The 25,334-nt window shown below is 35.2% G+C and overlaps 3 protein-coding genes across 12 annotated transcripts; 1 reads left to right on the plus strand and 2 right to left on the minus strand.

The window, feature by feature from the left end:
• LOC109727962 (cyclin-T1-4-like) lies at nt 1,768–10,909 on the plus strand. 9 transcript variants are annotated; one of them, XM_020258208.1, is made up of 7 exons: nt 1,768–1,848; nt 5,166–5,774; nt 5,884–5,965; nt 7,105–7,239; nt 8,055–8,233; nt 10,322–10,467; nt 10,568–10,909. In XM_020258208.1, the coding sequence occupies exons 2-7, from the start codon at nt 5,248–5,250 to the stop codon at nt 10,597–10,599; spliced, it is 1,101 nt and encodes a 366-aa protein (XP_020113797.1). In that variant the 5' UTR covers nt 1,768–1,848; nt 5,166–5,247; the 3' UTR covers nt 10,600–10,909. The 9 variants fall into 9 exon arrangements, 5 of the variants coding, with proteins under 5 accessions (XP_020113797.1, XP_020113795.1, XP_020113794.1 ...); XR_002220878.1 differs by lacking the exons at nt 1,768–1,848; nt 10,568–10,909 and adding an exon at nt 9,520–9,640 and having other exon boundaries at nt 5,074–5,774; nt 9,737–10,461; XR_002220879.1 differs by lacking the exons at nt 1,768–1,848; nt 10,568–10,909 and adding an exon at nt 9,520–9,640 and having other exon boundaries at nt 5,074–5,774; nt 9,901–10,461.
• On the minus strand, nt 13,226–14,050 carry LOC109728270 (dirigent protein 22-like). The gene has a single exon (XM_020258640.1). It carries the CDS (start codon nt 14,009–14,011, stop codon nt 13,466–13,468), a length of 546 nt encoding a protein of 181 aa, XP_020114229.1. The 5' UTR covers nt 14,012–14,050; the 3' UTR covers nt 13,226–13,465.
• Nucleotides 15,721–21,142, minus strand: LOC109728223 (ABC transporter G family member 15-like). 2 transcript variants are annotated; one of them, XM_020258587.1, is made up of 9 exons: nt 20,660–21,142; nt 19,875–19,954; nt 18,709–19,173; nt 18,340–18,465; nt 18,064–18,195; nt 17,333–17,890; nt 17,143–17,250; nt 16,610–16,674; nt 16,124–16,293 (listed from the first exon to the last, which is right to left on the minus strand). In XM_020258587.1, the coding sequence occupies exons 1-9, from the start codon at nt 20,865–20,867 to the stop codon at nt 16,272–16,274; spliced, it is 1,764 nt and encodes a 587-aa protein (XP_020114176.1). In that variant the 5' UTR covers nt 20,868–21,142; the 3' UTR covers nt 16,124–16,271. The 2 variants fall into 2 exon arrangements, with proteins under 2 accessions (XP_020114175.1, XP_020114176.1); XM_020258586.1 differs by lacking the exon at nt 16,610–16,674 and having other exon boundaries at nt 15,721–16,293; nt 20,660–21,139.

Here is a 25,334-nt window from a genome sequence, read left to right on the forward strand (position 1 = left end):
AAAAAAAAGAAGATAGCTCGTTTATTAAACGAAGGCTTAATTATACTATACTATATTATACTTTAATAAATTTTACTTTCTATATTGTACTATTTTTTTTTTTAACATCATTGCATTATTATATTTTATCAATTCCTATATTGTATTTTAAATTTATATATTTTTTATACTGTACTATTTTTTTTCTGCAAATACCACTAAACTATTTTTTCTTACCATTCTCTATATTACCATTTATAAATCTATTGTTTTCAATATAATCTAGAAACATTATTAAGAAGCATTGATTAAATGATAAAATGAAATAAAACATGGATCTCCTTAATAGACTTATTGAATTTTTTCAAATATATTTTCAACTATTTTTTCCTTGGTTTTATGTATTTTATTATTTTTTATTAAAAAGAGTTGAATAAATGCTCTACTATTTTGAATATATATTTGTTAATAGCTTCTATTTAAATTTATAGATTTATTGCTGGCATTGTAATATTTGAAAAAAAAAAAGGTATAGTTGAGTGGTGTGTTTTTTTTTAAAAAAATATTACAATGTAGAAAGTGAAAAAATATATAACAAAATACAATATAATATAATATAGTATAATTAAACCTTAACGAAGGATTTGATGACCAGCCCATTTTGAATCAATCACCCAATGGATTTGTGACCAAGGTGGTGGATTGCTAGCCCTACTCGCTAAACCTAGGAATGTGAATGAAAATAAATATCCAAAATTTTATTTGAATTCAAATCAGAACGAAACGAATTTATTCGGTACTAAATGAATATGATTTTGAATACAATATAAAAAATGAAAAAGCCGACAAATTTAGTTTCTGGTATAGATTTATTCCTATCCTATCTACATCCAAATTGATTTTATATTATAGAGGATACACGAATAATTAATATTATATTTGCACTTATATTTTAAAGGAAAAACTTCAAATACCATTCATGTGGTTTCGCACTTTTTTACTTTAGTACGCAGTGGTTTAAAGTGTATTAATTTAGTATCCTGGGATTTCGCACTTTCTCATTTTAGTACTATGTGGTTTAAAGTGCATCAATTTAGTGCCCTGTGGTTTTTTTTTTTTTTTTTTCGTTGGCTTCTCTGTTAATATTTCGTAAATTATATACAAAAAACTTCAGATACCCCACCTAGGTTTATCAAATATTTACTTTAGTACCCTTTAGTTTTAATTTTGTCACTGATTTTTTTTCCTCCTTTAATATTTCGTTAAATTATATACAAAAAATTTTAAATACCTGACCTAGATTTATCGAATATTCACTTTAGTACCCTTTAATTTTAACGATGTCACTGATTTAACGAAACAAATTAGTGAAATAAACAATAAAAAGAGAAAAAGAAAACCACATGGTACTAACTTGATACTTTAAACCACACCATACTAAAGTGAGAAAGTGCGAAACCACATGGGCTAACTCGATACATTTTAAACCACATGATACTAAAGTGAGAAAATATGAAACTACGAGAGGGTATTTGAAGTTTATCCTTAATTTTATATGATATAGTATACATGAGTAATTAATATTATAATAATATTTGCACTTATATTTTAAATATAGTAAAACATAATTATTTTGAATTTAAATTTAAAATATGAATTTTTAAAATAGGGTCCGGAATTAGAATTTTGATGTCTCCTGCTGAGGCAAAACTTTCACGTCTGTATTAGCCTACATTTATCATCTCCTTCTCCTTTACGCCTTTCCTCTCTCTTTTCCTCTCTCTCTCTATCCCCTTCTGACTTTGTAACCGCTTTTCTCATCCCCTTTTTCTCCTCTCTCTCTCTCTCTCTCTCTCTCTCTCTCTATAAATCTCCNTATATATATATATATATATATATATATATATATATATATATATATATATATATATATATGTGGTGGTGAGGTTATCTCCGATGTCAAAAGAAAAATATTTTCTGTCTAAAATGTGATTACGAAGGTAATTTTATTTTTTGTTTAAAGTTTCTCTTTTCAACTGCTACTGTTAAAAATAAAAAGGGAAAACTTCAAAAACCTCCCCTGTGGTTTCGTAGTTTCTCACCTTGCCCCCCTGTGGTTTAAAATGTATTAATTTGTCCCTCTATGGTTTTTTTTTTTTTCTCTCTTTCTTATCAATTTCATTATTTTTTTTTCTTAAATCAGTGATAAAGTTAAAATTAAAGGGTACTAAAGTGAATATTTGATAAATCTAGATGAGTATCTGAAGTTTTTTGTATATAATTTAATGAAATATTAACGAAAAAGCTACCGAAAAGATAAAAACGAAACCAAAGGGGGGCAAATTGATACATTTTAAACCGCAGGGGGGCAAAGTGAGAAACTACGAAACCACAGGGAGGGTTTTTGAAGTTTTCGCTAAAAATAATGGTAAAAATACTCATAAGAGTAAGAAGTGGGCCTTGGTCTATGGGCCTACAACGGTGGGCCATGGTCCGTAGACCTATTTACTGGTCATGGGCCCGGCCTTTGTCTGTGGGCACTGGTCCGTGGGCCCGTTACCCGTATTTTCAACTATACCTTTTTTTTTTCAAATATTACAAGCAATAAATCTATAAATTTAAATAGAAGCTATTAACAAATATATATTCAAAATAGTAGAGCATTTATTCAACTCATTTTAATAAAAAATAATAAAATACATAAAACCAAGGAAAAAATAGTTGAAAATATATTTGAAAAAATTCAATAAGTCTATTAGGGAGATCCATGTTTTATTTCATTTATCATTTAATCAATGCTTCTTAATAATGTTTCTAGATTATATTGAAAATAATAGATTTATAAATGGTAATATAGATAATGGTAAGAAAAAATAGTTTAGTGGTATTTACGAGAAAAAAAATAGTACAGTATAAAAAAAATATAAATTTAAAATATAATGTAGGGATTGATAAAATATAATAATGCAATGATGTTAAAAAAAAAAAATAGTACAATATAGAAAGTAAAATTTATTAAAGTATAATATAGTATAGTATAATTAAGCCTTCGTTTAATAAACGAGCTATCTTCTTTTTTTTTTCTTTTAATGTCTCGTAGGTCTCCAAATATTCTAAATTTTTAATTATTAAAGACAGCGTCTCCGCCCCCCACCCCACCCAGTCTCCTACGGTACGAAATGGCGATCACAACACCCCCCACCCGGGAAGCGGGAGGTGCACTCCAACCACCTACTCCAAGGCGGGGGTGCTACAAGCTGATATTTTAACGAGTCGAACATAAGCTTGGATCAATACATTTACTTTCACCTCGATATATTTTAAATAAATATATATATTTTATACGTATATATTTTAAATATATACAATATACAATATATTTATTTCTTTCGAAAGCATCAAATTTTTTGTGCTTTTAACTTTTTGGCTCTTGGATTAATTTTTTTGCAATTTAAGTGATACATAATAGAGGGTCCAAAATTGAGCCACTATTGTTGGCTTTTGGGGAACCTTAATTCAAAGACTAAAAGCCTGAATTCAAAGAGCAAAAAGTTAAACTAGCAATTTATTCGAACTAGCTCATTTTCAACAGCTTGTTAAGGACTCAAGTCGAACACGAGCTGGTCCTAGGTTGCTTATGTTGGACACGGTGACGGCACTCTGTTAGCGAGAATTTATTTTGGATAAATTGCATGAATGGTACCTCAACCTCTATCTAAATTTTTGCCATTTTTAAGTTCATCTTGATTTAGACAAATATTTGTGCTTTTTCACTGGTTAAAATGGAAATAGCTCATGGTCTAGGTTACAAGATTGAACCTTGCTCTAAACTTTTACCGGTTTAACGAACCATCTAATCAATTCTGTTTGATTCGATTTTGAGATAGAATCTCAAACCGAACTGAATTTTTCAATTTGAAAAGAATTACAACTTTGACCAAATCGAATTATACTCAGAACCGATCCAAATCGAACTGAATTAATATGGTTTCGTTTGGTTTTGCAATTTTTTTTTAAAATTTCTATTTTTCTTATAAATTAATTGTAATTTAAGATTCAAAATTGAATTATTATGAAATCACACTCAAACAATTTAGTTATAAATATTGAATAATAAAAAAATGTGTTAACATATGATCATGATTTGATCATAAATATAAATTTTAATAAATAATTTAGATAAAAATTCAGTATAGATTTTATTCCTATCCTATCTACATCCAAATTGATTTTATATTATAGTGGATACACGAATAATTAATATTATATTTGCACTTATATTTTAAAGGAAAAACTTCAAATACCATTCCTGTGATTTCGTACTTTTTCACTTTTGTACCCTGCGGTTTAAAGTGTATAAATTTAGTATCATGGGGTTTCGCACTTTCTCATTTTAGTACTATATGGTTTAAAGTGCATCAATTTAGTACCCTGTGGCTTTATTTTTTTTTTTTCGTCGGCTTCTCTGTTAATATTTAGTTAAATTATATACAAAAAACTTCAGATACACTTATATTTACTTTAGTACCCTTTAGTTTTAATTTTGTCACTGATTTTTTTTTTCCTCCTTTAATATTTCGTTAAATTATATACAAAAAACTTTAAATACCTTACCTAGATTTATCGAATATTACTTTAGTATCCTTTAATTTTAACTTTGTCACTGATTTAACGAAACAAATTAGTGAAATAGATAATAAAAAGAGAAAAAGAAAACTACAGGGTACTTATTTGATACACTTTAAACCACATGGTACTAAAGTGAGAAAGTGCGAAACCACATGGGCTAACTCGATACATTTTAAACCACAGGGTACTAAAGTGAGAAAGTGTGAAACTACGAGAGGGTATTTGAAGTTTATCCTTAATTTTATATGATATAGTATACATGAGTAATTAATATTATAATAATATTTGCACTTATATTTTAAATATAGTAAAACATAATTATTTTGAATTTAAATTTAAAATATGAATTTTTAAAATAGGGTCCGGAATTAGAATTTTGATGTCTCCTGCTGAGGCAAAACTTTCACGTCTGTATTAGCCTACATTTATCATCTCCTTCTCCTTTACGCCTTTCCTCTCTCTTTTCCTCTCTCTCTCTATCCCCTTCTGACTTTGTAACCGCTTTTCTCATCCCCTTTTTCTCCTCCCTCTCTCTCTCTCTCTCTCTCTCTCTATAAATCTCCCATCTCCATCTTAAGATCCCACGAACTCGTTGATCCTTCGCAATTAGGGCACGGATCGATCGAACGAGCAATCGCCATGCCCTATTCTCAAAATTGCGCGGCTTCTCGCGACGGCCCCGTGGGCTATCACCACCACCATCGCCCCCACGCGAACCGCCGCGATCGTCAACAATTCGCCTCCGATCAATCCCACCCCTACCACAATCCCCTGCTCTGCAGAGATCACCAGGATCGAGTTTCCCACGCCGCCTATGGCGGCGGCGGCGGCGGCGGTGGCGGTGGAGGAGGGCCCCCGCCCTTGAAGCGGAGGCGCTCCGACGCGCCGGGGCGCCCGGGGGAGACTGCGGCGGATCGGGGAAGGTGGATCGGGGGCGCCGGGAGCGGGAGTGGTGCTGCTTCCACCAGCGCCTCCGCTTTCAACGGGAGGAGGGGCCTCCGCGCGGAGCCGGAGCCCGCCGCCGGCGACGTCGTCGCGTTCATGTCGAGGGACGAGATCGAGCGGTGCTCGCCCTCGCGGAAGGACGGGATCGACTCCGTCCTCGAGACGCGGCTGCGGTACTCCTACTGCTCCTACCTGCAGAGCCTGGGGATGCGGCTGGAGCTGTGAGATGCATCCTTGTGTTGAATTTTCCATCGTAGTTAGCTGTGTCTCAAGGGTTTCTATTTGATGCTGAGGAAAAGTTTGGATTTTTTTTTTTTGTTAATGTCGCAGGCCCCAGACGACGATCGCGACGGCGGTGGTCCTCTGCCACCGCTTCTTTCTTCGGAGATCTCATGCTTGTCACGACAGATTCGTGAGTTTCGATATCCTCGATGGATTTAGTTCATTGCATTGTCTGTGATTTTTTAGAAGATTGTTGGAGGATTATGGATGCGCAAAGTGGCTTCTTTTTGTAAACAATTATGAGGTTAATGAGATAGCAGATTGATGGGCGGGTTTTACGGCACATATTATGCGAGCCTACAAAATAAGACCCATTTTAGAGTCAGACGGTGAAATCAAACCTAACAAATTTGCCTGATAATCTGAAAAAAGTACTGAAGTTATTATAAAAGGTTTGGATAAGTTTCGTATTGCTTGTTAAGGTTTGGATGCAGGAAAAGATCTTTAACAAAAATGCTTCTTTACGTGGTTATTCATAGCTTGCTATAGATAACTTTTTCGATAACATGTAGGTGACTTAAAAATTAGAATTTTAAAATTCGGAAGTACAAATTTATCAAAATTGATCTGTAACTTTATCTCTCTACCTTTTCATTCATATAGTGTCACCCCGTATAACCTTGCCCTTGATGGGGCAATAAGTTTTTAGTGGCTATACTGCGAAGGTTGACCATTTGTTTTGAATTGCTGATGCGGCCAATTTGTACATGACTCGGGAGGCTCAACCCTTGCTTCACCTGCCTGTGCAAGCAACACCTTTTCCTATAAGAGTTCCCACTATTAGCATCTAAACTGCAGGAACCTCTACAACGGTATCTCACCATACAGGAGTGTGTTCAACCATTTGAGAACCCATAAAAGCACATTTATTTTCGATACTCCTTGTTTCATTTCTAGTGCAATTCATACCTCCTACAGTTACTGGATAGCTTCCGACACCTACAAGAATTACATTTTATTCATGGCTGTAAAAGGCGTACTCTTCAAAAATAAAAAAAGGAGTCAGCATGGTCGAACAGAAATATGATGGCCAAACTTTGTTTATGGAGAAGAGATAAACCGTCCCATTTATCTGATGTATTCTTTGATTCATTTTCCAGCAAAGAAAATGAAAGTTTTCGACCCTTCTCCTTTGTTCTGCATTTCTGCCATAGTAAGTGGCTTTCATTTATGTATTGTCCTACTGTTGTGTGTTCTAGGTGCATTTTGTGCTACTCCATAGTCCATTCATTAATTTACAATGACGATCTTATTGAACTTTTTGTGCAGTTGGTTGCTACTGCAGCTTTATTCTTGGCAGCAAAGTCTGAGGAAACTCCGTGTCTTTTGAATACAGTACTCAGGGCATCCTGTGAAGTTTCTCAAAATCCAGAATTCGCTTTCTTCCCGTATTTGTTTCATGGTGTAAGTAGCTGTAATATTCTTCGTACTGATAATAAACCATGTGACACCAAGATATGTTTTTTCCCCCCCTAAGAGAGAGGTTTGGCCTGCTTTTTAAATTATTTATTTTTAGATCATAGTCCTTCTCGTGGCTTAATTTTGATAATTTACATGCAGAGAAAAGTCACTATAGAGTAATTTCTCAAAGCTTCTTGTTAACATGACGGGATAAAGTACTAGTTGAGTTAAAAATAAAATTGTGAAAGTAGGAGCATGATGACGGTGAGCTTGAATGAGATGGCTAGTAATATGAAAGAACGGGGTAAGAGGTTCATTGAAAATATAAATGCAGTCACATATATTCTGAAAGTGCTTGATCATTGTACGGTAAGGTTTCAAAAATAAGTTGTGTAAGGAATTTGTTAGAACTGTAGAAAAAGATATTCAGAAGGGCTAACTCGAATAGATGAAGAGGCAGAAGAAGTAGCTTTGAAAGCTGTCAGTGAGGCCATATTTTAGACGTGATACTCAGTTTTATAAGTTTGAGATGACATAGGAATTTAAAGCATGTACATGCTCTGCTAATACATGTGAAATCAAGAGAGATTCTTGCTTATCTTAAATGCATTAATGTGAAAATCAGATATTGATGGAGAAGTATGGAATGAGAATAATGATGATGATGAAAAGTGACAACAACAATGAGGCCATAAGAGTGATAATGATAATAATGATGATGATGAAAAGAGTTTCTTTTTTTGTAGTGGCTAACTGAATTTGAAGAAGTATTCAATAATATATATTTATTAACAATATAACTTACTTCTTTTATTCAGCAGGACTGGTTTGAGCAATACCGTGAGCGGGTTACTGAGGCAGAACAAATGATACTGACAACCCTTGATTTTGAACTTGATGTGAAGCATCCATACGCTCCGCTTACATCTGTCCTTCTCAAACTAGGACTTTCACGTACTATTCTTTTTAATATGGCTTGGAGTCTGGTCAGCGAAGGGTAAGCATGTCCTTTGCAAACTAGTAGGAGTCATTCATTCAAAAGATTTTTCTGCAGTTATGCATCAGTAGTACATTTTGTTCTAATGTGGCTTCTACATCTTAAATACTCTTGTGGTATAGTAATGTAAGTCTTATGGTTCGGTATATGTGAATTTTTTTCGCTGTAACTACCAATTAGAAGATGTATGGGGCTTTTAGTTTTTGTAGCCAAAATTTGGCCTTCTTTTTGCATTAGAACTTTCTACTTCATTTTTTCTCTCTTAGTGGCATATTGATTTCTCTGGTATGGCACAAATTGCAGGGTATTTCTTCGAGAGAATAATATGCTCACATTTGTGATATTCTTAGCTGGAGGATTGATGTGCTGTTCATGGAAAGCATATTTTTGTTTCACCTGGAATTGAGAAATTGCAAGTTTTTATGCAATTAATGACAATTGAAACCAAATATTACTGGATCCTGGATCTTAGATATGGCTGATGTACATCATAAACCTTTACTGCTGGTTGGGTTAAACCTTACAGTTTTCCTCGAGAGTCGCTTTATGTCGATTTGAACTGTCTGGATCATGACACTTTTCCTCATTACATGCTTGAATTCATCTAAAGACTCTTTTCTTTTCTTTGTTGCTCCCCCTCTTGGCACCTGGTGAACATACTTTAAACTGAGTTTATTCGTTGTTCCATCATGTCCAGTTGTCCAGTCCCATCCCCCCGCTCCCCATTCCCGCCCCTTCTCAAGGTGAATGCATTTTGATTATTGGTCTATCTATTGATCTTCCTGTCTTGTCCCCTCGTCCGCTCCTATCTTTTGATGCATCAGATGATGGTTATTATTATTTTTTTCATGTATTTTTTACCTTTTTTAATCATGTTCTTTTTTTATCATATGCTTCCACACCTATTTTCCCTCATTTCTCTTCCTCTTGTGAGAAACGAAGAGAAAAGCAAAAAAAGCACCTGAGAAAAGGAATTCCTCCCTATGATTTTATTTTTTATTTGACCGTGCTGTACTAACATTATTCTTATGATATTACTTCATTAAAAGGACATCTTTCTTTTTAGTGCTGATACGTTGTTTACCTCCTATACATCTTATCATTTATAACTCTGCAGTAAATTAAAACATGACATCTGTAAAACTCTCTTCTCCATGCTTAGGGATATTTAGCTAACAGATTGCTAGCTGCCGCATTTATAGGAAAGTACTTTACTAATTAACACATGAACGGAGTTCTATGTAACTCATACTATTTTTTTTCAATGTGTTTTATTTGTTGCATAGCAAGTTCTTACGGCTGTACCTTGGTAACGAGGATGAAGGAGATTTTGTAATGAGTCGCTCAGTTTTCTAGAATTTCATATTCTGAGTAGAGATGATTTCTTCTCAGTTCACAAGACTATGCGTATGTTGCCTTCCCTATTTTCCAATGCTTCACATGTTTGAATTATATAAAACTCTCAATATTTAGACTTACTCATCATTTTTTTACATGCCAAAGCAATTTAGGAGAGCAGATCCATCATTACTACGTCTTCAAATGACAAATGTTACCTCATTAGTTCATTTATGAAATAGCATTCATAGGCAGAGAATTACAAGAGTCCATGGGAGATGGATACATCATCTAGTAGATGTCACACATGTCTAATCTTATCCTTATAGAGTGGTGTTTCCGGATTTCTGGAGTGGCAAATGCCGCTGGAGGGCATTATTTGGTCAAAGAATTGATGTGGTAGTTCGCAATTGACACATCTAATTGCTATAGTTAGCACTCTGACAACATTTCTGCAGAAGATTCTTCGAATGTTTTTCACCTGGGAAGCTGCATTCCTTTGGTAAGGAGTTTGCTAGCATATAGCCTGTTTTGTTTGTTAATACGGCTGTTGTTACTGCTAAGTGTCTTTGTTTTGCATGCGTTAATATAACTTTAAGTTGTTGTTAAAACAAGTTTCCATGTGATCTTAGGTTTTATACATAGCAATGCTGCGGAAAAATGGTTTGGTTATTAGTTCTTTCTTTAGTTCATGCTTTTAAGTTCTGATGACTTGAAAATTTTTGCTTATTAGTTCCCTACATGTTTCAGGCTTCGGAGTTCTCTCTGGCTTCAGTTCAAGCCCCATCATATTGCTGCTGGAGCTGCATTCCTTGCCGCGAAGTTCCTAAATTATGATCTTTCTTTTTTTCCTAACTTTTGGCATGAGTTCCAGACGACACCATCTATTATTCAAGGTAAGTCTACTTATTTCACAAATTTGTGGTTGCTAAGCTAGATTAGTATGTATTGTTTTTGAAACATCTCATGTTTTTCCTTGCTTTGCGTTCATTGCAGATGTTGTCCAGCAGTTGATGGAGCTGTTTTAAAGAGAGTTGCTTACATGTTGTATGAAAGGTTTGCTAGTTCTCTTTAACAATGTTTATGGTCATAATATCATAATATTTTAAGATCACAAACCCTACCCTGGGTTTAGCCACAACCTCGGCATACATGGCAAATTTCTATATCAGTAGCAAATGATGAGCATTTTTTAATATTTTCAATTTTACTCTTCCAGTTCTTTCTTTAGATTTTATCAGCTACGTGCAAATGTTGATAGTAAGTGGTGTTCCACTATGTATTCTTCCATTATGAAGTGGAACCCGTTTGAAATGAATATGCTGATTGACTGGGTTATGGCTGGGTGTAGCTTTTATTAGTTTATGAACGCAGATGTCGTGAGATCAGTTGAGCATGATGACTGAAAGGGTGTTTTTTCTCACGTGAAAACTTGCTTGGCCCTGCAAAATGGAAGATTTGTATTTCGATTGAGCAGTGAAGTTTGAAATTGGAGGCATGGATCACAATGTGTATGGGCTGTGAGTAACATTCGCGAACTTGCATACTATACGAACTTACAATTTCGTCCTGTGGAAAGCTGATGCTGAGTTTGCGTTTATGGCACGAGCTCTCGCCAGTTATGCTGACTGCAGTTATTTTTTTTACCAAACGCGTCCTAAGGTCCAATTTAGATGTCGAACTAAGTGGTACGGTTGTAGCTAGTGCTCTGTGAGGGTTTGGTCTGGTGATTGTCGCTTGGAAAGTTGAGTTTTAGTATGTTGTGACTTGTGAGGTCTTAGCTGTCAAGGACTTCTCAGCAAAGTAGATTCCACTGACGAGTCAATCAATCCAAACCTGAATAATTAGGAATTATTGATCGATTTATATATCTACAGACATTTTTCTCATGCTTTTTATTAACAAACCAAATACCAAAATGCTGCTTGACAAGCATGAGAGGTGCTGAACAGCATTGAAACATTTTGGAGGTTTTATGGGATATGTTGTTGGTATTGAATGATAATGCGCGTATGGATTGACTGAGGAGATGAGCAGTTTGCAGTTGACCTAGAGAATACCTGCATTACCAATCTACATGAGGGCCAAGTATGATTTGAATCTAATAGTATTTATAAAACATGTTAAGTTCAAAGTTCACTACCTGAATTCCAACAGTGGATACTGCTATAATTGCTCCAATGATATTGGTTGGTTTGTAATTCTGTATGAAAAACTCTGTCAATTTGCGTTCACTTGATTTTATGGGATTTAGAAAAGAGGTGGATATCGTTCTGAGTTCACTGGTGGGTCTCATGTTTTATTGCCTGGTATATCTTTTTTATTGGTGTTCGAACTTGTTTCACTTTCTTAACTTTGGTTTCCTCTCTCCAACTTAAGGATTTATCTTGTAATATCTTGCTGATTTGAGCTGTAATTCCTTTGGCACCAACTTGTAATATCTAACGAGAATGTCCATCTTGTGGATGTTTTTGACACATTTGATGATTTCGATCAAGAGAATTTTGATTTCATGTGTTTCAAGATGTGTTTTTGATTTATGCTTCTGATTTTTAGTCAATTTATAGTTGTAGAAAGGATCTATGGCAAAATGAATGGTTGGCCCCCCTGTCCTTTTGCGATAGTGCAGATTAGTCCCTGAACTTTCATATATTTTGCAAGTACATCTTAACCCTGTTTTTCAGTCTAAGAAAACTCGGCTTATGCCACACTATGATGATGCTGTTCCAGTAAAATGCCTTCTTAAATCCAACCACATCTCCTGGTTATTTTAAAATTGGCCATTTTAATCATATAATTGACCTTTTTCTTTTGTTCATTGTCGCCGTGTGATAATCTCATGCTGGGGTGGAATTGTGGAAATGGTCATGTTACAGGAAAATGCACACGCATAGCACGTGGCGTAATGAACGAACATCGTGTTTCTTGATTTTGAAAACGGGACTCAATGATGTGATTGCGAAATGTAGGAAAGGTCGTGAACTAAATCTTCTAGTGTGAAGCTTTTATGAACTAAAGTATCTACTGTGAAGCTTAGGGACCAGTTACTGTATCAGCAGTAACTAAATCATCTGGTATGTATGCAGTTTTTAGTAATGTGCATATTTTCTCTGATTTGATGAACTCTAGACAATGGTCTAGTCTCTTCTGGGCCTTTCAACTGTTACTTTTATAATCCCCGGTATAGAGTAATTTGATAAGTATTTTTTAGGAGTTATTGTTACTGAATGATGGCTATGATGCTGAGGATTGAATGAACATTTCTGAAGCAAAAATTATTTGAAAAGGCGCATAGAAGGGTCTTTAAGATCTTGAGAGAGAATGGAATGTTCATATTTTAGAACATTTTATGCTCATCCTGTTATGTACTTCAATTAATTTTTGCTGTTTATTTAAAAATTGAAATGAGTTTGTGCCGATTAGACGGCGGCGAAGATTGAGGTATGAGATGGTAAAATTTATGAATGGAAAATGAGATCGAGGATCGGCTTAGTTTCACACTTTTATGCATTTGATGGTTAAACACACTGCTTTAAAATGTACTACATTCAAATGCTATTTTGGTTCAATTTCATAATCTAGAGTATAATTTGTACTAATTAGAAACTAATCATACGCATCACAAGAATAATATATTTGACTTTAAATGAGCTCTTACTCTATGTTTAAGAAGCTGATTATTAATTTACACTGCCTTAATCACACTTGATGCATAGTTAACAATTATCCAAATAATTCAACAAGCAACTATTTTTAAAAGTGTTAACCACAAACAAACCTGGTGAAGGAACTTGAAAAACAAGCTATGAACACCTGCAAAAGCACATCTCATTGCAGGTGCATTGTTATTCCGCAACTTCTGAGAAAAGAAACACTCAAATCTCCAAAACAAGTTTAGTGCTGCACGTAGACATCGAACTCGAAGATGCCGTCGCCGGTCTTCGGATCGACGGCGTAGGTCTTGTCGACAACCCAGCCACGCGCCAACCGGAACGACCCGCTCCCTCCGACGACCGCAAACTCCCGTGTCATCTCGAGCACCGCGTTCCGGCCGACCACCACCAGCGTGCTGCCGTTGTACTCCCCCCGGAGGAGCACCAGGTTCACCACCATCTCTAGAGCAATGCCTTCCGTCGACGCGTGCACGTAGAACCCCTGGGCCCTGCCGACGAGCGCCGAGCTGATGCTCGGGCCCTCCGTCAGCGGGTCGTCGATCACGACGATGTCGCCGAACCCGAGGGACGTCGTCGCCGTCGCGTTCTTTGGCGAGAGCCCCGCGACCCGGACCGCGGACGGGCGCGGGCCGCTCAGGGTGTCGTGCAGGTAGAAGTGCAGGTGCGTGAGCCTCGCATTCTCCGATTCACCGGAGTTTTTCGCGGCGAAAACATGCGGCAAAAGGAAAAGGAATGCAAAGATCAGGTTGTGAAAGGAGGAGGCCATTGTGTTGCGGAGGTCAAGGAAACAAAAGAGTATATAGTGTTATAGATCTCTCTTCACCTGCATGTAATTTATGGGCAAATTACACTTTTTTCCCTCCAACTAAGAGGCGTGATATTTTAGCTCTCGAACTTTTAATTTTCTTACAGTTTCCGGCTCCCACTATGAGATACGTAATATTTTAGTCCTCAAATATATTGTCTCGATATTAGTAATAATTCATTAATACTTACTCAAAAAAATTGATTTGTATGACTTAATTGAAACAGTTCAGAATTAATACTTACTCAAAAAAATTGATTTGTATGACTTAATTGAAACAGTTCAGAAAGTTTGAGCATTAAAGTATAATATGCCTTCTAATTCGAGTCAAAAATTACAACTAAGGGCGTGTTTGGTTCGCTTCTTTTTCACCCTGGAATCGGAATCGGAATGGATGAATCCGTTTGTGGGTGTTTGGTACGCGAGAGTCCCATTCCGATTCCCATTCCCGAGTGAAATGGGAATCCCCCAATCACCTCATTTTTCAATCCTGTCTAGGATGCCGGATTGGAAGTTGAATCCGGACGGAATGGATATTTATTCGGATTAAATTTATTTTTTTAATTTTTTTAATTAAAATATGAGTTAAAATTTAAAAATTAAATATATAATTTTAAATTTTAATTTGAACTTAAATTAAATTTAAAATTTAATCAAGTATTTCGAATCTAACTTATAAATTTGAATTTAAATTAAATTTTAATTTATATAAAGTTTTATTCAAATTTTATTTCAAACTTAAATTAAATTTATAGATTCAAATTAAAATTTAAATTGTAATTTTAGTTTGAATTTGAATAAATCAAAATTTAGTTTCACATTTTGAATTATCCACTCAACTTCAAAGTTTAATTTTTTTAAAAAAAATAGATTTAAAATTTTAACATTATTTCAAAATTTTGATGTAAATTTTTAATATTTAATATTTAATTTGAATTTAAATTAATATATTATAAAGATAATGTTAGTATATTAATTTGATTACGTTTTTTATATCCACCTGAACCAAACACCGACAATGGGAATGCTTTATTCCGATTCCGATTCAGGTGATGAACCAAACAGAATTAGGTAATGAGTCATTCCGATTCCGATTCCAGCTCTTTTTGATTCCGATTCAGATTCCGACTTCAACTTCGAACTAACGTGTTCCGCCTCTTGTAATTCGAGTCAGAAATTACAACGAATTAAAGTTTGAGGACTAAGCCGTCAATCGCCTTATCGGTTGAGGACCAAAAGTGTAATTTACCATAATTTTAAGTAGAGAAATTAGTTATTAATTAGTGGAAGTTTAACTGTTTACATGGAGCTTTTTCTTGGTGAATTAATGAAACTGACAGCTAGGAATAGTTCAAAAGTAGTATAATGTAACACTTTAACTACAACTCATATAAAATAATATATTAATTGTGGGCTATGTTGGTTCAAGCTTCAGTTGGTTATTTTTTATTTTTTCATTTTTTTTTTATATTTTATATATTTTTATATTTTTTATTTTAGTTTTTGTCGTAGTTTGCTTAATCTATAGAGACCACTTGACATTGGTATGTTTATGTATATAAAGCGTTTTGATCCTTTCTTTTTGGTATGTTTATGGATTGGCATTTATTTTTTTTGTGCAATTTTAGTCCTACAATTTTACAATGGTGATTTTTTAAGAGAAGATGCACAAAAAAAAAAAGACACCTGAATTCATGTTGCTATTCTCCTTTAATTGTACAAAACAAACCAACAAATGTAATTGCAATGGTAATTACACACCAAATGTAAGTATGTAACACTTAAAACTTTCTCATAAAATATGTTCAGCATAAATGTAACATGTAAAATCTTCTGTCTCTGTTTATGTCTCTGTCTCCTCGGCGCAGCGCCGACAGATGTTGGTATCATGGCAGTGGAGAGGTGAGACCTTCCTGGACAGCCAGTGAATTCTGAGGCTGATGTCTTTTCGACAGCGAAGACATCTTCCTCCGGAATGATGGCTTCTTCATAAGATGTTTCACCGTCGCCGCAGCGTAGATTGTTCGGAAGAGCGGGGAGGCTCTCTCTCTGAACTTCAGGACCAGAAAGAATGCAATCCTGTAGCAAAACAGTATGAGGAACACAATTGCCAGATCCAGCCACTTCGAATGGTCGATCTTTATTCCGTAAATCCGCTCGATTATGTATTTTCCAGTCAATTTTGGACTGCCGGGCAGCAGGGGATCGAACTCGAGCCCGATCAAGTCGTTCTTGTAGCTTCCCTGTAAAGTGGAGATCATCACCATCGACGTCGTCATCATTAAGAACAAAGGAAACCTAAATCATGTCGAAGTACAACCGACAAGCTTACGTAAAATATCCGATGTCAAGTATGATCCTATCGAAGATCTTCGTATCGTCGGTACGTCATTTATTTCGGTTTCAATTCAAGAATTGATTGAAGACAATCAGAAAAAGAAAAAAAAAAAAGAAATAAACAAGGTTTGGCCAAATTGTACTTCACAATCAAAACACAAAATTACGCACATAATGGATATAGAATCTACAGTTGATTGGTGCTAAACCTATGTTGCTCACATGTAGGTTTGAAAAGTCGGAGACTTTGAATGTCCAGTAGTTGAAAGATTGGAAAAGCTTATCTCCTGGACATAAAAAACACAAAGTTCGTTGAATGTAAAATATTAAAGTACCGTTCTCTGGTAGCTTGAGTTTTCAGAGATAAGCAGTTGTTTCGCCAAAGTTCTACTGAAGATTAAACTTGCATTTACTCGAACAAAATAGAAAGCCAGCTATGTTTTTAAGATTACCGGCACCATAACGAGTAATTCTTATACGGATGTTTCGCTCTGCACTGAAGAATAGCTAAATACACCGTCTATTCGTTTGTAATATTATTTTAAGTAGCCGCGCCTCAAATTGTATATGCAGTATAGTTTACTCGAAAAGAAAAAGTATACACAATATACACCAATTTTGAGTTTCCATCCTGTGAAATACGGTGCGTAAAACGATGTAAAGGAAGCATGTTGACAAATTAGATAAGAGTAAACCAGTAGGCTAAGCAAATCGCGAATTTTTTATCAATCTATGTAAGATGTGGGAGGAGCTACCTGCAATGCCCAAGACATGTATGTGATATACGAAACAGGGTAGCGCCAGAACGGCTTAGGAAGATCCGGAAGCAAGCGGAAGAACCCGGCCGTCATCATCATAATTCCCTGCAAAGCCATGTTGCGGCATAAACATATCACAATTTGGCAATGAATAAGATTTGTTTACTAAACAATAGCTCTCACTTACAATGACACCTGCTCCTGTGATTATTCCCATCAGGAAATTGGGCACGAGCGACGCGATGATCATCATGAGGCTCTCTACCACCGAGATTCCGCCATAGAGGCTTAATGTAAAGTAGGCATAGTGTTCGAAACCGGGGCGAAACTTCACCATGGGGTAAGCTATAGATCCAGTTAAAATCGACACTGTGAGCAAGAAAGGGAGTGAGGATAGGAAATTGGATAATATGTACACTGCAACACCGTAATGCCCGTTCTGCCTCTCGCGGGTGAACACTTTCATCTCTTCGATGAAGGACGGGAAGCCTCCTATAGACATGAAGGTCATGAACCCGGACACGAAGCCTCCGCAAGATGCTCTAGCCAATATGGCCGTGTAGCTCGTCCCCACGTCGTAATAGATGCTCCCGACGGACACCGCGAGCATTATGTATATGATCATCCTTAGCCAGTAGTAACCGTAGTCTCTCGACATGTTCACAAATGATCTCCTTGTTAGTGTCCTCAGCTGTTTAAACCAACTTGCTTGGCTTCCTTTATCTGACTCTGCAGTAAGCCCTTCCTGCAAGGTAATGAGTAGCGGAAACATAAATCAAAGTTTGGTTAATGCTTTCATTTTTCATAAGCAATACATCAAGTGTGCAACAATTTGCAATTCTATACAACTTTCTCTATCGATTCGCTCTTTCTTTGAGTTGGTCGTGTGATTCGAGAGCACTGGCGATTGATGCTTACTGTCTTAGATATCTCTTGAAGCCGTTTCCGAGCTAACATCGCATAGTCTGAACTCTTGTACTTCTCTATGAGCATCGCCTTAATGTCTGAGGTTCTGAACTTCGACAGAGGGTCTGAAAGAGATTCTGCCTCCTTTACAGAAGCAAGATTAAAAAGAAAAGAAAAGAAAAGAAAAGAAAAGAGACAAACCAATGTCATTTTTTTTTGTCGTAAAATACTACCTTCAAGTTGAATGCGATTATTCTATAAAACATAACTAGAAATCACAGAACATACTGCACGCAGTTTCAACGATCCTTTCAGGGTCGCAGTCACGAGGTCGAAGTCAGTGTTGATGCAGCGAAGGAAATGGTCAGACGGGTTCCTTCTGCTAGGGCAGGGGAATCCAGCTTCCGCAAAGAACTGTACAAAAGCCGAAATTATATGTTAGGATATACTTATCGTTCACCACGTTATCTAAAAGATCAATTTGCATTGCCCCATTCACACGCACGGTCGACATGCATGTTGGGGCTTAGATTGGCTGCGATACCATATTACAGAAAAAGATTATTTCTGACAGGATACAGTATAGGAATGGTCTCAATATGCCAGATAAAATTGTGCCACATTCCAGAAATCAAATCATATGCAACAGCAGATTACCTTGGTTGCCTGCTTGGCTTCTCCGAAATAGACAGTCTCTCCGCCGGACAAGAGGAACAAGTCGTCGAAGAGCGCAAAGACTTCGCTGCTGGGCTGGTGGACGGAGGAGATAACGGTCTTGTTGCCGTCAAGCGCCATCTGCTTTAGCGTCTGGATGACGAAGAAGGCCGACGCGCTGTCGAGGCCGCTGGTGGGCTCGTCCAAGAAGAGCAGTCGGGGCCGCGTCAGAATCTCCAGCGCGATGCTGAGCCGCTTCTTCTCGCCGCCGCTGATCCCCCGCAGGTGCCAATTGCCGATGGGACGGTCGGCGCAGTCTTCCAGGCCCAGCTCCTCTATTGTCCCCTCTACCGCGCGACGCACTTCTTCCTTGCTCATGCTGGACGGCAGCCTCAGAAGTGCCGAGTAGGTGATGGTTTCGCGCACCGTCAGCGTCCCGAGCAGCACATTTTCTTGTGTTACATATGCCTGTAACATACAATGACAGTCACTTACAGCATGTACTGAACAACAGATTGCAGAATTGAATCCATTATACCTGTCAGAATTGCAGAATTGGAAGCAGAGCAAGTGTCAGAATAATAAACAGTTGACTAAAACAGCTGAATCAAGAAATCTCATACATCCAAGTAAAGTAATGGAGACAAATTAAAATTAGTTGAATTTGTCCTGTTAGTTCCATTACAGCAAATCACTGAACATGAAGAACATTAATTACCTTAAGGATTATAACATTTTCTACACCATTTACCACAATCTTATAAAAATATGGAACTGGGTCAGTAAAAGAAAACAAGCAACCTAAATTAGTAGAACTCTAAAGTGGAAAAGTTAGAGCAAAGAGTAACAAATTAAGATTGGAAGCATATCTTACTATTGAAGAGACCCTGCATTTTTGTTACAAATTCCCCATATGTTTCTTTTGAAACTAATTCAGTCAGAAATGTGAAGCTAGATTTCGAACCTGAGAACTCGGATGCCAGTCATCAAATTCTTAGTGAACTGTGCTAGATATGATCAGTAATCAAATAGAATCTTTTTAGTACCAAATTAAGATAAAGTAACTAAAATGAAGCTAGGGCTATAAGGGAGATATATTTCTTTGCTTGTTATTAAAAAAAAAAAAGAAAAAGAAAAAAGAGGAAAGAAATAGAAAATTGGCAACATACCACAACCCCATAATCCAACCTCCTTTTTCTTCCATTGAGGAGCACCCTCCCACTCAACACAACATTGGTTCCAAGCCTCCCTACATATATATATGTATATAATTCAAACATGAGAGACCAAAATGTAGAGAAATTTTAGCACAAAATGGAAGTCCCAACATCTATCAATGTAACAGAAATAAAGCTGCAGGAGAGAGAAGGATCTTCCAGTTTTCGCCACGTGGACGAATTTCTACAATTTATTTGGAAACTTATAATATAATAAATAAATAAATAAATAAATAAAACTGGAGAGTGACAAGATTCTGTTTCTCCTAACTTATTATATTATTTTTCTCGCTGTGTGTCTGTAAATAGGAATACATTACAGGTGAGTTGGGTCAGCTCCTATTCAGCTTGTTTATTTGTTTGAGTTGAAAAAGTAAGTCTGTTATCAGCTTGTTTATTACATTGAGCGATCCGAGTTCGAATCAATTTCGAGTCGAACACGAGCTGGCTCACAAATAACGAGCTATATTGACTGTCGGATTGTTGACGCTAATCACTAATCTCAAAAACTTGAGCCGTCCGAAATAAACAATCAATTCACTTAAAGGATATAGAAACGGTGCCCACATGTTTCGATTGTGACTAGACCCAACAAACACCAAGCCATTTCGAACATGACTTGGTAGAGCCAGACTTTGCGTCATTTCGAACGTAATTCGGGCCAATCTGGCCTCCCGCCACATGGCAGAATGTTGGACCTAAAAATAATTTACATATACAGTTTCCGGGAGCATCACCAGCAAGGGAGTCGAGGAGGGTGGACTTGCCGGAGCCGGAGGGCCCCATGATGGCCAAGATCCGGCCGGGCAAGGCGTAGCCGGTGAGCCCTTGAATCAGCTTCCTCGGCGGCCGTCTGCCGCCACCGCCACCGCCGCCGTAGTTGGGCAGCACCGCAGTGAGATCTTCCCACACCAAGTAGGCGGCCGACGCCGCCTCCCTCGCCATCTAAACCTCACCTCCTGAATCAATCCTATGCCCTCTCTCTCTCTCTCTCTCTCTCTCTCCCCTTCTATCTATATCTCTCTATGGCTCTTCACTACTCGATCCCTACATGTGATCATAAATACCATGACATGATCATAGGAGGTGGTGGGTTTGCATTAAAGCCAATGATAGTGAGAAGAGTGATGTAAATCATATATACACACACATATAGTATCATATACTATCACAACTGAAACCACATGTAGATCATGATCATGGCTTTTGCAAAGTAGGAAAAAGAGTCAAAGGTTGTATATATATATATATATATATATATATATATATATAGAGTGAGGCTACTATGCTATCGGAAGCACGAAGTCTTCCGTGCTTCCAGCTCGTTTTCGATGTTGCGACTTTCGAATCGTCGATCGGCTCCGTTAAATTTCATCTAGAGTATTTGGAGTACCTAAAAAATAAATTTTATTATTTTTCGATATCATTTACCTAGTGATCGAATGAGCTCAAAATCAACAAATTTCAATAGTCGTAGTGAGCCGTTTGCAAGTTTAACGGTGTAGAAATATCCAAATTACGTGAAATTTTGATAGAAAATTCTTTATACTATATAAAACAAGATCAATATCTTTGATTTAAAATTTTAATGGTCAGTATTGATGTAATTTTGTAAGATTTTTTATTTTCATGCCGTTGATTTTTGACCCCTTTATTCACTAGGCAAATGATATCGTAAAATCATAAAATTATTTTCTAGGTATTCAAATATTCTAGATCAAGTTTAACGGAACCGATCAAACGATTTCAAAAGTCGCGAACATCGAAAAAAGCTGGAAGCAGGAAGGCTCCGTGCTTCGATAGCATAGTAGCCTCACTATCATAATATATATATATTATATATATATAATATATATATATTATATACACTAGAATGAGATCCAAGGTTCTGCATATATAGAGAGAGAGAGAGAGAGAGAGAGAGGGGTTTACTTGGAGAGAATTGAAGAGGCATTTAAGACATTGAGTTGTTGGTGGTTGGAGAGTAGGCCTTACATGGGGATGGGAGAGAGGTGTCTTTATCTGGAATATTGTTGGTAGTAATAATAATAATAATAATAATAATAATAATAAATGTTTGATTGCAAGTGTTAGTAAATCCCCAGTAAATTAAAGAGTGTGAAAAGAAGAGCTTAGCTGCATGGTTTCTTATAGAAAGGAAATTAGAATTAATGCATGTAGTTTTTGGAGCTATGCATTCCAATATCCCATGCACCATGTTTTATTAGCCCTTCACTTATCTTACTTATTTCCTATTCTTCTGGATTTTTGGTATTAAAAAGAGAGAAATTTGGATGTAAATCTTATGCTTAATTAATTCAAGAGTTGAGACAAGTGTTTTATATGTTTAGTATTAGAAAAAATAAGAGTGGTAATACTAGTTACGAAAAAAATGAACGAAAAGAGTATAAAGTTTACACCTACTTTACTTTTAAACACACGGGTGATATTTCTAAAAATTTACACCGAAATTTGAGTGTCTGGTAGAGTTGCTCTTTCGTGAATGTATTAGTATAACTATACTGCGCATTTGAATCATTAATTAGCATGCTAGGCCCACACCACCCATAAAAAGTAATTGAGCTTAATTACAATACCTACTTTCTGAACATAAACACAATTTCTTTTTAATGTATTTAATTGGGTATTACAATTATTCCAGCTAACCAATCTTCTAACGCACTAGGGGGCAGTTTGGTTGGATATAGTTATAAAAACAATGTAGTTGAAAATACATGCAGTTGTAAATGCTGCAGTTATAACTATACCTAGTCTGTTTGGTTTTATACAGTTGCAACTGCTGCAGTTACATTTTTTCTGTTTGGTAGTCTGCAGTTGAGATTTGTATTTGTAAATCTTATCACTTCTTTAGATAGGGTGGTGAGATTACCTTCACTATACATAAAATAATTAGAGTAGAGCTACTATGCTATGGGAAGCATAAAGTGCTTGGTGCTTCCGATTTTTTAGTCCTTAGATCAACCTCATTAATCATTTCTAACCATTAGATTAATATTATTAACCAATGGGGACCACTCAATCTTAGGGGGACCACTCAATCCCAAGGGGACCACTATCATCCCAACCGTAGAATTTTTGATCCAAGAGCTAAAATATCGAAAGCACCAACTACTTTAGGCTTCTGATAGCATAGTAGCTCTACACAAATAATTATATAATTTTATTAATCATTTAAATTTATTATCTATAAATAAATAAATGGATATATATTACTATCTATAAATAAATAAGTGGATATATATAATATTTTTATATTTTTTAATAATTCTTCAACTTATCAATCGACATATTTAAAAATTTTAATTTATTTAATTTTAATATGTAAATCAAACTTTAAAAATTTAAAGAATTCTCTCATTTTCTTATCAAATTTAATAATTATAATTAACTAAAACTTATTAAGTTGACATACACAATCATATTCTATAAAAATTTAGGAAAAAAAATCATTTTTTATATTTTGAATAAAATAAATTTAAAAAAATTTAATTTTTTGCACAAAACTTTGTATCGCTAAAAAATTTTATTAGTTATGAGTTTATTTACAAGTATTTTTATTTATCCATAGTATATATATATATATACTATATATATATATATATTATATGTATAAAAATTATTTATTTATTTATTATTTACTTGTAGGTGATTCCTATTCCTCACCAACTGCTGCAGTTGGAACTGCAGCCAATTTGGATGTAGTTCAACTGCAGCATTTGGAGCTTCTTGTGCAGTTGCAATGCAGCAAGTACTCAACTGTATTAATCCAAACACAGGAATTGAGTTGCATTGCATTTGTACGCGAGGTGTAGTGGCAAATGCGATGCAACCAAACAACCCCTAAAGATCTTATTTGTTCTGTTCAGTATCGTTTAGGGCCGGTGAAAATTCTGGAAAAGTATAATTTTAAATTTTAAAATTTTAAATTTTAAATTTGAATATTAAAATTTTAATTCTAAAAATTTGAAAATTAAAACTTGTAATTTTAAATTTTAAAATCTAAAATGTCAAATTTTAAATTTTATCTTAAATTTGAAATTTGAAACTTGAAATTTGAAATTTTAAAATTTGAGATTTGAAATTTAAATTTTAAATTTTAAATTTTGAGATTTAAAATTTAAATTTTAAATTTTAAATTTTAAAATATAAATTTTAAATTTTAAAATCTAAATTTTAAATTTTAGATTTAAAATGTTGAAATTTAAAAATTCAAATATGAATTTAAAATTTAAACTTTGCATCTAAAATTAAAATAAAAATTTGAAGTTTGAGTCTAAAATCAGAATTAAATTTCAAGAAGCAACTTTTTCTACTTCTGATTCTGAGGCCTTCAAAATCAATTTTCTAATTCTGAAAAGAAGAATCAGATTTTTTAGCACTTGTTGCCAAACACTTTACTGAGCCCAAAATTACTTTTGGACTCAGAATCATTTTTCAAAAGCAGGACCAAACACTCCCTTAGTACTATCTAAAAAGTGCTTTTAGCTAGGAGAGCACCAATTTTATTATTTTTATTTTTCCTGTGCTTGCACCTATCTCAGCTTTCACCTATAAAACACTTCCAATAAAAAGTAGAAATATTTGGTGAACAAAACACTTTGGAACTCCTAAAATGCAGTGAAAAGCAAGTTAAGATTTTGAGATTGAGAAATAGTAGAACCATTGATTTTGAACTTTTAAATATACTGTAGAGAGAAGTTACTGAAAATAAAACTTCTTTCAGTAATTGTTTTAGACAACACTGTATTAAATAACACTACATCTTAAAACATATCAAGTATATCATACTTTCTCCCAATTCTTGCTGCTGCTCTCTCCAAAGTCTAAACAGAATCAAACCTCAAAATTGGAGATTCTGCTTTTGGTTCTTAAAATAGCAATTCTATTTTGCTACAACAGTAACAACTATAAACTTCTCTGGCAATCAAACAATATAGTACGTAAGCTCAGATGAGCTTAACTACTGTAAGATTGTGATTGAAATATGAAATGAGATGAAGAGCTGGCGAGTGACAGTGGACGGATGTATGATACATCAGGTTCAGGCAATAATCTCTCTCTCTCTCTCTCTCTCTCTCTGTATATGGATGTTCAAGCTACATACTAATAAGATAAAGAGTCCAAGGCAGTTGAAAGTTGGGATCATGAAGATGGTGATGCAGAGGTGAGTAGTTTCTGGATAGGTGCCTTGTAATTGGAAAAAGTTAAAACTTAGCTTTTGCAGCAACTTAGCAACTTATTGCCAAAAAATTTAAAAAAAAACAAAACAAAATTTATTTTTATTGTAGGTGAAGGAAAGTGATTCGATTATTTAGATAGTTTTTGACTTAAAAAAATATGAAAGATAAAAAGTCCTCTTTTATTTTATACAAAAAAAAAAAAAAAAAAAAA

This window comes from Ananas comosus, linkage group 23 (genome assembly GCF_001540865.1).
Source record: "Ananas comosus cultivar F153 linkage group 23, ASM154086v1, whole genome shotgun sequence".
NCBI classification, from domain to species: Eukaryota; Viridiplantae; Streptophyta; class Magnoliopsida; order Poales; family Bromeliaceae; genus Ananas; species Ananas comosus.

Excerpts from the sequence above, each read along its gene's own strand:
- LOC109727962 (XM_020258208.1), top strand. The coding sequence starts at position 5,248 with ATGCCCTATTCTCAAAATTGCGCGGCTTCTCGCGACGGCCCCGTGGGC. Across the intron at positions 5,775-5,883 it reads CTGGGGATGCGGCTGGAGCT|GCCCCAGACGACGATCGCGA; the intron begins GTGAGATGCATC and ends TTAATGTCGCAG. Across the intron at positions 8,234-10,321 it reads TGGAGTCTGGTCAGCGAAGG|GCTTCGGAGTTCTCTCTGGC; the intron begins GTAAGCATGTCC and ends TACATGTTTCAG.
- LOC109728270 (XM_020258640.1), bottom strand. The coding sequence starts at position 14,011 with ATGGCCTCCTCCTTTCACAACCTGATCTTTGCATTCCTTTTCCTTTTG.
- LOC109728223 (XM_020258586.1), bottom strand. The coding sequence starts at position 20,867 with ATGGCGAGGGAGGCGGCGTCGGCCGCCTACTTGGTGTGGGAAGATCTC. Across the intron at positions 19,955-20,659 it reads CCTCCTCGACTCCCTTGCTG|GGAGGCTTGGAACCAATGTT; the intron begins GTGATGCTCCCG and ends ATATATATGTAG. Across the intron at positions 19,174-19,874 it reads GGTTGGATTATGGGGTTGTG|GCATATGTAACACAAGAAAA; the intron begins GTATGTTGCCAA and ends TGTATGTTACAG.